The sequence below is a fragment of the Pundamilia nyererei genome, unplaced genomic scaffold, assembly GCF_000239375.1.
Source record: "Pundamilia nyererei isolate P.nyererei 1_Seehausen unplaced genomic scaffold, PunNye1.0 scaffold00102, whole genome shotgun sequence".
Taxonomy (NCBI): Eukaryota; Metazoa; Chordata; class Actinopteri; order Cichliformes; family Cichlidae; genus Pundamilia; species Pundamilia nyererei.
In genome coordinates, this window is record NW_005187503.1 from 334,677 (window position 1) to 345,775 (window position 11,099).

The window sequence follows — 11,099 nt, forward strand, 5'->3', positions numbered from 1 at the left end:
CCTCTGGTGCAAATTACTGACCTCTGTCATCATTTTAAGTGGGGGAACTTGCACAATCGGTGGCTGACTAAATACTTTTTTGCCCCACTGTATCTCATCATCAGACAATCACACTCAACACGACAGCAACTCTATGCATTTTTCACATGCACACGTTCTGTTGGAACCTGCTGAAGTTCAAACAGAGCACCAGAATGGAGAAGAAAGATGATTGTTGGTGGTGTAACAGTGTGATATTTTCATGGCACATTTTGGACCTCTCATTACCCACTGAGAATCACTTAAACACTACAGTCTACATGAGTATTGTGCTGTCCATGTCTATCCCTTTATGACCGGGAGCATCTCAACTCCTCTCTCTTACTTACACAAACATTTTATTACAAACTGATTGTGAATATGACAGAAGGTTCATGATTCCACTTTCTCTCTGGTTTATTTGGGGTCATTTTATCTACACCGACACAGAACCCCCTCAAAGATCATTATTTATAAAGTATTTAAAACTGGATTTGTTTGAAATTGCCAGCTGACATTGAGGAAGTTCATTTCTTAAGCACAGTCGACCATCACAACAAATGTGTACAAAGACCTATTTTTTCCAAGAACTGCAATCCCACTGCATCAGTACTGCTTTCTGTAACTACATCATTGACGTCAGTAATATTACAATTTTAAGACTCGCCTCCGGGTCCAGGAAAAGGTGACAGTGAGCCGGCTCTCCATCTCTTCCTGCCCTCCCAATTTCCTGAACGTAACTCTCAAAGCTCTGTCAACAAGAAAAACAGGATAAGATGCCCCAAAACAGACTAAAAGAGAAAGTTAAAAAATATTTAATGTATTTTCAAGTCCAGTATGAGGAGACACGAGTCAGGATAGATCCGAGCACTGCTCACCTTAGGCATGTTGTAATGGATGATACCACGAACGTCAGATTTATCCAGGCCCATGCCAAACGCCACTGTGGCCACCACGATCCTGAGCTCTCCGCACATGAAGTTGTTCTGCACGCGTCGCCGCTCTGACCCCGACAGGCCGGCGTGGTACGATTCAGCCTGCCATTTCAGTGGTTTACGAATCTTCTTCCGAGCTAAATACATAAAGGACAAAACCACAAAGTCATGGAGACTGAAGGAAATAGACTTCACCTGTAATTAATGTTATCTTAAGTTATGCACCACAGATTTCCATAACACAGCATAGGCTCCACATACATATTTCACGTGTTCCCCCGCCATATCAACTCTCTCCTTACTAGTTTTTAATTAATCACATTTTTAAAAAACACTTACCCAGTTCTTTCTTTCTCTGCCCTACAGGGTTGTTTTCTGACCGACTGCTGCTGCTGCTCTTCTTGTTTTCTTTTAACAGCACCCCTTGAAGGCAGGTTCGGAGAAGTGCCGCCACACGCACCGTCTCCTCTCTTCTGGTGCAGTAGACGATGATCAAGTCAAGACAACCAAACCGATCACCTTTCAACAAGGAGACTAAAGCCTAAGACGACAATTGCACACATTGCAAACTCATTTTAGTAAGAGAAGGACTCTTGGATCTAGAACTACTAAAAATCCACAAATAAATGTCAGTCAGGACACAAAAACACTCATTTGACCTGATCCTTTTCTCTATCCGTGGACACAGAAAGATTCAGGTTTGGAGGCACAGCTGCAGATCTGACAGCAATGCCGGCTTGATCACTGATTTCCAGATGTTTAGCAATGTCCAGAGCAGTGGACAGAGTGGCTGTAGCTGTGAGTCCTAGCAAGCATCGTACTCCCAGACGCTCTCGTAACACCTACAAACAAGCACTGTATTAAAGACTTAAAGAGATAATCAAGAGTGATACCACTGTTCTAAAGAAGCCAGTTTACATAAATTTGACAGAACTTTTTACTTGTTTCAAACTGGAAAGTTCAACACAGTGAGTTGTTTGAACAAGTAGCAGAATTAACATCACTTGTGTTAGAGTACGATGATCTCCAGGAATCATCAACCCACCTTGCAGAGTCTTAGGTAGCAGGGTCTGAAGTTGTGGGACCACTCTGAGACACAATGAGCTTCATCTATACAGGCGAAGGCCACAGGAGGGAGCTCCTGAGCAGAAGGAAGACACCCTGAACCTGAACCTCCTCCCCCAACAAGGGCTTCTGGAGAGAGCAGCAGCAGACATACCTGGCCTGACTTCACCTGGAAAAATAGCAGGAGGTGAATACAAGGTATGAACGGAAAATAATCAATGATATAGTAAAGTTTCAAATAAGCATAGAAGTCAATTAATTCACGCCTGAAATTAGAAGATAAGGTGCTGTAGAAGTCGGCAAATCGCAAGCAGAAAGATGAGGAGGGACAAACTACACATTTTGACTTTTTGTGGAGAAAACAGCTGTTACTTCTGTGCAGAGGTGTGCGAGCATATGGAGCTGGGACCACATCTGCACACACCTTAAGACCATATGTGGATATTTGTATTCACACTGGCATAAAAAAGGGCATCTGAGTGTCGCAGAATATTTAAAAATAAAATAAATAAATATGTTTGTATGACTAACTATCTTAAACCATTTATTTGCATCCCAGCCAAAGAACTGGGACTGCAGGAGAAGAAAGACTTGCATCTAGTGTGACTGGATTCATGGATCCAATAAGAGGCTGTTCATTTTTCAATGACATTAACAAAGAAGCTGTAATCAACGTGGCTCAGTCTCACTCATATCTGATTCTTGATGCACTTCCTTTTACCTTTTCTATCGCTGCTTCTCGCTGTTTCATTGTCATATTAGAGTGGATACAGGCCGCCTTCAGCTTGGCTGGCAGGCCAGACAGCTGCACAAAAACACAAAAAGATATTCAGCAAATACATTCTCAACTCTATCATTAGTTTAGAGAAATTAGATTTGCTCTGTGCCTACAGCCATCAGGTGTACAAGTGTTTACCTGGTCGTCCATTAGAGAGACGAGAGGCGATATGACCAGAGTGATGCATTTGGATCTCTGAGCATAGAGGTAAGCTGGGAGCTGGTAGCACAACGATTTGCCCATCCCTGTTGATAACACTACGAGGGTAGACAGACCTAAAGGTGGAAACACACAAACATGTACAGAGAGATTGTAAATTAGCAAATGAGTGTGTGCAGATGAGCTTATGAGTATGCTCACTACATACCCGACAGGATCCTCATGATGGCTTCCTCCTGTCCTGGTCGAAATGACTGATAGCCGAGATCTCTTAGAGCCGAATAAACATCTTCAGGTGTTTCTTAATATAAAGAGAAAAATCAGTTCTTAGGCCAGTGTACTGTATGTCTATTTTGCAGATTTCATGAGATCAGTGTGCAGTCCTTACCCTGGACTTTTCCATCCTCTGTGAGCTCATAAAGCGGCTCCATGGGTGGTGGAGGAGGAGGCCGTTCATAATCAGGGCGAATCACATTCAGCAGCACTTCATCTTTACGCTTACTGTCCACTTCCTTTTCCTGGTCATTCTGCTCCTCTTTAAAAGTGGACGCTGCCACTGGAACACACAAACGCATCAGGGTCTAAACGCGCACGACTTAGGAACACAAAACATCTGTATTTGACAGCTTCGTTACTTAAAACAGCTCAAATTTAAGCTCTAAAAATAAATGTGCACAAATTTACATGAACAAAGTGTTAAAAACTTTTTTCATTTAATGAGCAGATGTAAACATACACCTCCAGTCTATGTGTTAGCTGTAGAAAACATAAGGTTAATAACTGCTCTTATTGTAAAGTAAGAACAGTTATTAACCAGATAAAAGATAAAACTAAGTTTCACATAATGTCATGAATATGATGCACAAAGTAAAACTTAAACAGTGCATTTATGACACTGGAACTATGCAGTCAGGCATAAGCCGACTAGTTCTGTCAGAGAGCGGCATGCAATCAGGTCAACAGATGTACCCTGTGGCTGAGGTTGTAGTGTCCCAGTTGCCCTGGCAACTTCCTCCAGGGTGGGTAATTCAAACGGCTCCTCCTCAACCGCCTTATCGTCAGCAACAGGAGGTGGAGGGGCTGCAAAACATATCAAAACTTTTAACAGACCTGTGATGCTGATTTCCAGCTCTGAAACTTTATTTTTGGACTCTAGCAGAGCAACTCCGTCATCCTTCAGATAAAAGACGAACTGAAGGGCGTCGCTGGAGCTTTGAAGAGAACTCTTCTCTCTTTACAGCCACCCTCCCTACAAGTAATCTTTTTTGCTAACTGACTTCCTCTTACTGTGGGTGTGACTGCCGTGTTGACGGCACTAAAGACTGTCTAGAGCATTCTGAAGGAGTCACAACAAGGTGAGATATGCATTTAATAATAGTTATTGTTGTTCCTGCATCACCTCGCCCTTTGCAGTCAATAGCCCAGTGTCCGGTCCCTCCACATTTGTAGCAGGTGTCACCCTGTCGACTGAGGCCCCCTCTGAAACCCCCTCTGAAGCCCCCCCATCTTCCTCTGCCAAAATATCCACCACCTCCACCGAAACGCTCTCCCTTCAGCTGGAACTTCTGCATGTACAACTGCAACACCAAGAAGACATTTATGACACCAAGAAAATATAAAAAATGCATTTTTATTACTCAGGATACAGTTTGTATTATAACAAGGACGTGTTATACATGATATAAGCATAAACTCTTTGAGAAAGTCTGCACTTCTTCCCACTTCTTTTTGATATGTAAACCTAAAAAATAGGCCTTAAACTTTCATGCACAATGATAACCACACACACACACACACAAACAAATAAATGTAATATACCTGTCTGCGCAGAGCAATCCCTCTCAGGGCATAGCCTTTGACATGAGATTTCTTCTTCAGGTTTATTTTCACAAAGTTACCCTCGGCTCCTTTTGCGACTCTGTTAAAACAGGAAAACAAACACATGTAGAAACCTTTCAAAGACATTCTGCTTTCCTCACATGCACTTTGTCCTACCTGGCTCTAGCAGACTGTGCCCGATAGATTTTGTTAACTCCAAATTCTTCTTCTATGTCTCCAAACAAGTTCTCTTGGGGCATCTAGACAGAAGCAAAGCTACATCAGATAATCTCATATAAGCTTAAAATAAGACATACAATGCACCCTCCAAATCCCCCCTTGCCTTTTTTGGTCCCTTGGTTTCTTCCTCTCCTTCACCCTCTCCATCACCTTCTTTTCTCTTGCTTCTCTTTTTCTTTCCTGCTCCTCCGTGAGCTGAGCTGGGGCTAACGTCAGAGCTCTCCTCTTTCTTTCTACCACCTCTCCGTCTCTTTTTTACTCCTCCTTCTTCTGTAGTGTTTCCCTGCGTTTCAACCACTTCTCGCTGCCTCTTCTTCCTCCTATTTTTTGAAGCTTTAGTTTTTGGACTGCTTTCATTGTCATCATCAGCTGTTATATGTGATGTCTGCCCTCTTTCCATCTCCTCCTGTCCCTTCCTTTTCTCTTTGCCAACCCCTTCTTTTCTGCTTTTTTCAGAGTTTGTAGCACTAGTAGTGACTATTTTATCCCCTGTTACACTCTCAGACTTTTTACCTCTTCCCATTTCTAATGACTCCTGTCTTTCTCTCTCTATATCCATTTCTTCCTTTGCTTCTCTATTGACTCCTTGCATTTCCCCTTTTAATTTTTCTCCCTTTTCTGCCATCCCTCGTTGCTCCACATTCATCTCCTGGTTGCCTGCTCCAGGCTTCTCCTCTGCTCCCATCTCTCCAAACACCTGACACCTCTCTAGCCACTTCCTGTCCACAAGGCTCAGCCTGCTGGCAGGAGAAGGCCTTGCACCAAGGCCTCTGCCTCCTCTTAAACCTCCACAAATCTGTGGACTTCCGTTAAAGCCAATTACACTTTCACCACCTGCAGAATCGGTACCTCTATTCTGAGTTTTTGATGTTTCAGCATTTTCTTTTACATCTCCTAAAATGCCTTTAGTTTCACTTCCCACAGTTCTGGCTCCTACTTTTGAAGCCCCTAAATTTCGCTCAGGGGATAAGGATGACAACAGGGTGGAGGATCTGATGGGAGAAGGACTTAAAGCAGAGGTAGTGGACTGTGAACTAATGTCTTTGCTAATGCTACAGCTACCAGCAGCATCTGCAGCTTCATCATTGTCCTGTCTGAACGTTTCAAATGGTTGAAACGGCTCTTCAGGCTCTGCTGGTTGGAGCGTCTTTGAAGCCAGAGATCCCAGGCAAGGATTCATTCTGTAAGCAAAGACGTGATAACAAGGAGGGCTCGCATAAATCATCACAAAGTCACATTATTCAAGCTTTTTAAAGTGGCACAAGCAAAACAACTACTTAGTAACCATCTTGCTTGAACACTCAAAAGTAAAAGACGATATTGAATTCTCCAATATCCAAACTGCTTTATTTTGCAATTCATTCATCCTAATAGTAGTGTTAAAAATAAAAGCAATCAAATTTTTATAATAAAAATGAGAGAAATAGTATCTCGGGTAAAAATTAAAATTAATTCCTTTTCCTTATTTTCTGGGTATATATATAAGTAATCCATATGCGCTAAAAGCTTTCACAAACTGAAAACCATCACTAAATTAAAGTCATTTTTTTCATTAAAGGATTTAGAAACAGTTATCCACCTCTATGTTATCTTTTCTATTCTTGTACAAAGGATTTCCAACTTTCACTCTCCCTTTCTTAATTCCAAATACAGCTGCTCGGCTCTTAAGAAAGAACAGCACATCACTTTGGTCCAAAAGTAAATTAGCATCTATGCTCACAAAATAACTTACTTATCACTGAATAACACTTGTTGTTAACATGAAATGAAATTATTTTCCTTGATCTAATTACCTTGGTGAAAAGGGACTGAATTCAGAGTCAGTGGTTGTGGTCTTGGCAGTGGCAGCAGGAGAAGTGACGCTCTTTGTTCTTATAGTTTGTTCATCTTTCAAGGAGTCCAGAGGTAGCCGACCAGGACGGTGCATTTTCTTCAGTGACACAGGCCTCTCCTTCATTAATAATAAATAAATAACAGCAGAACAAACACATTATTATATAATGGCTACTTTGGTAATTTCCTAATTTCAATATCTCATTAGTTTATTTTATTGTTTTCTGTCCACATGTAATCCAGGGAAATGATAGAAATCATTGAAAAAATTAGCCTTAAATTCTTTCTATCATTTGCATTATCTTTGTATCACTAAACAACACAACATGTAGGGAAAATGAAATTAACTACCACTGGTTAATGTCATCATCCTCACAGATGGTCATCAACAAGTGAATATGGTCCTTTTGCAGGCAAATCAGTCTTAGCACAACAAGTTGAATTAGGTTTGGCGATTCTCACCTTACTGATTGAAGACAAGTTGTTTTTAAGCTTTAAGCCATAATACTGAGAAGACGCCTTCAGACTGTCTCTGTCCTGGGATGTCAGTTTGGGAGATGATGTCGGCAATGCACTGCGGTTCAAGTGGGAACCCCAACAGTCTGACTCCTTCATAGACAGAGACAGAAAACAAAGCAACAGCCTCATTGAGAGATTTGTTCAGATATGTTAGATATTTATTACATTTGAGATTAAACACAAACGTCAGACAACGATGGACACAAAGAGAGCCTCTTCATTACCTTTTGGTTGTGAGTATGCCCATTGGCGGCCTCATTGCTGTTCTCTTTGGCTTGTTTTAAGCTGCGGTATTCTTTATACAAGTCTGCAAGGAAGACACCAAATAAATCATAATCTTCTTCGCTTAATTACACTACAGCTGGAAATTCATACTGATGGCGAGCACTCACTTCTGGTCTCCTCTGGAGCCCGATCAATGTCCTCCTGAAAAATGTACCATTCAGCGTTCATAAACAATAATACTAAAACAGGTAGCATGCTAACAAAGCTCGTTGTTAACGGTTAACTCACCTTGTTGGGTTTTCTCTTGTGCTCTTTGACAAACCCCTGCTCCCAGTTTTTCAGCAAAACTTTCACGTCATTGTAGCGATCCATGCTGAGGTGGACAGGGCTGTTTTCAAACTGCTGTCGGAGGTTTTTGTTATAACATTGGCGTTATTGTTCTTTTTTCAAAGAAAGTAGCAGCGTAAGCTTATATGTTTATCCTCTATTAGCTGCTTTAGCTTCTTCTCACTCCAATTAACATCTCTGCCAGTATGGCAGATGACATGAAGACATTTTTGTGAAGTATACAGTAACTATCAAAGCTCCTTCCGCTGTGTTGTTTACGATTTTCCCGCGCCGGAAGTCAGCTTGTGTTGCCAGGTTCTTTCCTGTATCCTCCGATCCCACAAAATTGCTTTTTTGGTGTCAAACTATTGAGTTCAAGTATTATTTTTTTTAATCATTAATGATGAAATGAAAATATAGCAATGAAACAACAGCGCCTTCAATACATAGCTGTGAAGCACGTACATTTATCTTGCAAAACGTCAAATTTCTTAAAACTCGTCACCTCATTTGTCAAGCAGGCACTTCCGCTTAGTTTTGACCCGCCTTCATTAAAGAGACATGGACAGTTTAAAAGGACTCAGCTCTTTGATCTATGCCTGTTTATGGGATACATTATACTGTAAACATGAAATTTCTATAAGATGCGCATTTTGTTATTATAATTGTCAGGACTTCAGGCATATAAAAAAAATAGTAATAATGAATTAATGCGATGTCTCAAAGCAGACATCAAGTGCTACTGGTTTAAGTAACTGACCCTTGTTTGTTTCACAACTCGTTTCACCACAGTGGCAAGTTTACTTTTATTGTTCATCTATAGCTAATATATCAGACTGAATTAAAGAATATAAAAGAATATATGTCTGAACGTCTTCATAAGTTCTTGTATAACATTTACAACGCTCTCCTTCCTGCATCTTCTCCTTCTCTCTCTCTAAATTAATTTTTTTCCTGCAGGATACTTACCTGCACCTTTATTCTTTAGTAAATTTTGACTTCTATCATTTCAGTTTTTAGACAGGATTCATCTAGAGGAGGGCTGCTTCATTACAAACTATTTCATTACTTCATTACAAACAGCTCACCTCCTCTGTGTCCAGAGGAACACAAAACACTACTTTACCATCAAATCCTGACCACATGCGTAACAACTAGAGTCCAGATAGAGAGGCAGATTTTTTTATTTTTTTTTTGTTTTTGTTTTGTTTTTTGTGGACCTTATTGTCACATTGTATGATGAACCTCATCTGAGGTCTAACATTATTCCTCCTGCAGCTCCATTTCTTCTCTCTCTCTTGCTGCCTCCTAACATGCTTTCCGCCTTCTCTTTCCTCTTGTCTTTGGAAAACAGCATCACAGTTTCCACGGACACCGTATTGGCCAATATCACCAAGGTGGTTGTTGTTAATCCTAAATGATCCAGTATGGAAGTCTCATTATTTATGAGCTTGATATTTCCTGACACAACCATCTCCATCGCCAAATAGTACCAGCCTTTGGTCATGCTGCTATCACTGATGCCTCAATCACATTTGACAGCTTCTAAATTAAGCTTATCAACATTTTACCCTGTTATAGTCGGTTATGATGGTAAGCAGTGCACTGCATCAAAAGTACATCTTGTTACATCATGAAATGAAAAGAAAAACAACTCAAATAAAGTAAGAAAGACACATTTATTATCAGCAGGGTGTATAAAACCATTCATTGTGAAAGGTAAACCCACAAAGTTTATGGTCTGACATGAAGGACGAGCATATATTACACCTGTCATTATGAGACACCATCAAATCACTCCAGCAGAGAGACCTCATGGAAATATGCTCCCAGCAGCTTGACTCCCTGAATGTAGTTTGATCTGAAAATGGAGAAATAAAGCGATGATAATGGTTTATAATTTAAAAAACTCTCTTTACCTGTCATTAAGTTTAGAACAGAAATAATCTGGAGATGACAAACATGATCCTCTTCTTTTACTACAATATTTCATCCATTTTATCAATAGTTCCTACTTGTTCCACATTTCAAAAGAAGTGAAACGGTGTGAGCTGTGACCAACCTGTTGATCTTTTCATTCTGAGAGTGAGCTCCATCATCAGAGGACCCTACAGGAAGCAGCATGACATTACGGCCTGTGGCCTCCTGGAAGGTCAGGGTGACCGGGATGCTGCCGCCCTCGCGAGTCAGATCAGGCTCGACCCCGAAGACTACAGTACAACGAGGAGGAAAAAACAAGGCAAAAAGCAATAACAATTTTAATAATAATAATAATATTTTTGTTTTCACATCAAAACTGGGTATAATCTCATCAGTGAAAATACGTGAAAAACGTCCACAAAAATATGCATATAACAGAAAAGCTTATAAAGATATTTCATTGGTCTATGGGAGGGGCCACTGGCCCAAGAACTTATGGACTTTTCTGTATAGCTGCTGTTAACGTGTTCTAAGTTTTAGTGTTATAACAGCAGTTAGAGTTATCAGGTGTTGATTCACCATTTTTGTGTTAGTGTGCAACATTAATGCTGCTGTGTGTTCTGTGTTTGGTGTGGCTAGCGGAGCACCGCGAGTTAGACGGCTGTGCCCGTTTACCACCTCTCACTGCTGTTGTGTGTGAATGGGCGTTCGTAATAAAAGGCTGTCCTCCCTGTAGCTTAGCATTTCGGCTAAGGCAGGAATAGCAGGTCTCTGTCTCCTCCTTGTCTGAGCTCGCCACAATATGTACAGGGCTTTTGGATAATAAATTTGCTTGTCTTTGTTTTTAATGTCCTGAAACATCTGCCCGAGGACAGGAGCTGAAACATGACAAAATATTTGATTTCTCTTAAAGAAAAAGCATCGCAATGTAAACTGTAAGAAAGTCAGTTGTATTATAGCAGGAGGAAGTGTTTTACACTTTTGTAATACAATAAACACAGAACTGATTTCGACTTTGTATCAAGATAACAGAAACGCGTGAGATTGAGTGAACTCCCTCTTTGATCTAACAGCTTTTATCATTAAGTCCCTGTACCTGTCTTCATGGCCTTTCTCCCAGCCATGTAGTGTGGGTGGTTGAAGTCTGAGACCCAGGCTTTGGCCCCGTGGCCCATGTTCACTTTCAGTTTATTGGGGCTTCCCAGTTCAGCAAACTTCTTCTGCAGATGATCGATGACCTTGAAGAGGGGAAGATAACTTGT

At 40.9% G+C, this 11,099-nt stretch overlaps 2 protein-coding genes across 2 annotated transcripts in view; both read right to left on the reverse strand.

Moving 5' to 3' along the window:
* Window positions 1-8,202, reverse strand: part of recql4 (RecQ helicase-like 4) — a 14,287-nt gene extending 6,085 nt beyond the window's left edge. Inside the window, exons 1-19 of the mRNA XM_013912796.1 lie at window positions 7,879-8,202; window positions 7,758-7,791; window positions 7,590-7,672; window positions 7,309-7,455; window positions 6,807-6,964; window positions 5,117-6,194; window positions 4,951-5,033; window positions 4,774-4,873; window positions 4,355-4,532; window positions 3,925-4,191; window positions 3,344-3,511; window positions 3,164-3,256; window positions 2,935-3,071; window positions 2,740-2,823; window positions 1,999-2,187; window positions 1,613-1,795; window positions 1,293-1,494; window positions 897-1,090; window positions 686-769 (exon numbers count right to left, since the gene is read on the reverse strand). Coding sequence (XP_013768250.1) covers window positions 686-769; window positions 897-1,090; window positions 1,293-1,494; window positions 1,613-1,795; window positions 1,999-2,187; window positions 2,740-2,823; window positions 2,935-3,071; window positions 3,164-3,256; window positions 3,344-3,511; window positions 3,925-4,191; window positions 4,355-4,532; window positions 4,774-4,873; window positions 4,951-5,033; window positions 5,117-6,194; window positions 6,807-6,964; window positions 7,309-7,455; window positions 7,590-7,672; window positions 7,758-7,791; window positions 7,879-7,962 — 3,546 coding nt within the window. The 5' untranslated portion in view covers window positions 7,963-8,202. The remainder of the gene's footprint in view (window positions 1-685; window positions 770-896; window positions 1,091-1,292; window positions 1,495-1,612; window positions 1,796-1,998; window positions 2,188-2,739; window positions 2,824-2,934; window positions 3,072-3,163; window positions 3,257-3,343; window positions 3,512-3,924; window positions 4,192-4,354; window positions 4,533-4,773; window positions 4,874-4,950; window positions 5,034-5,116; window positions 6,195-6,806; window positions 6,965-7,308; window positions 7,456-7,589; window positions 7,673-7,757; window positions 7,792-7,878) is intronic.
* Window positions 8,203-9,577: 1,375 nt separating this feature from the next.
* The window catches only part of LOC102202890 (cytosolic non-specific dipeptidase-like), an 8,640-nt gene continuing 7,118 nt past the window's right edge, over window positions 9,578-11,099 (reverse strand). The window contains exons 8-10 of the mRNA XM_013912797.1: window positions 10,934-11,094; window positions 9,980-10,127; window positions 9,578-9,778 (exon numbers count right to left, since the gene is read on the reverse strand). Of these exons, the coding sequence (XP_013768251.1) occupies window positions 9,712-9,778; window positions 9,980-10,127; window positions 10,934-11,094 (376 nt within the window). The 3' untranslated portion in view covers window positions 9,578-9,711. The remainder of the gene's footprint in view (window positions 9,779-9,979; window positions 10,128-10,933; window positions 11,095-11,099) is intronic.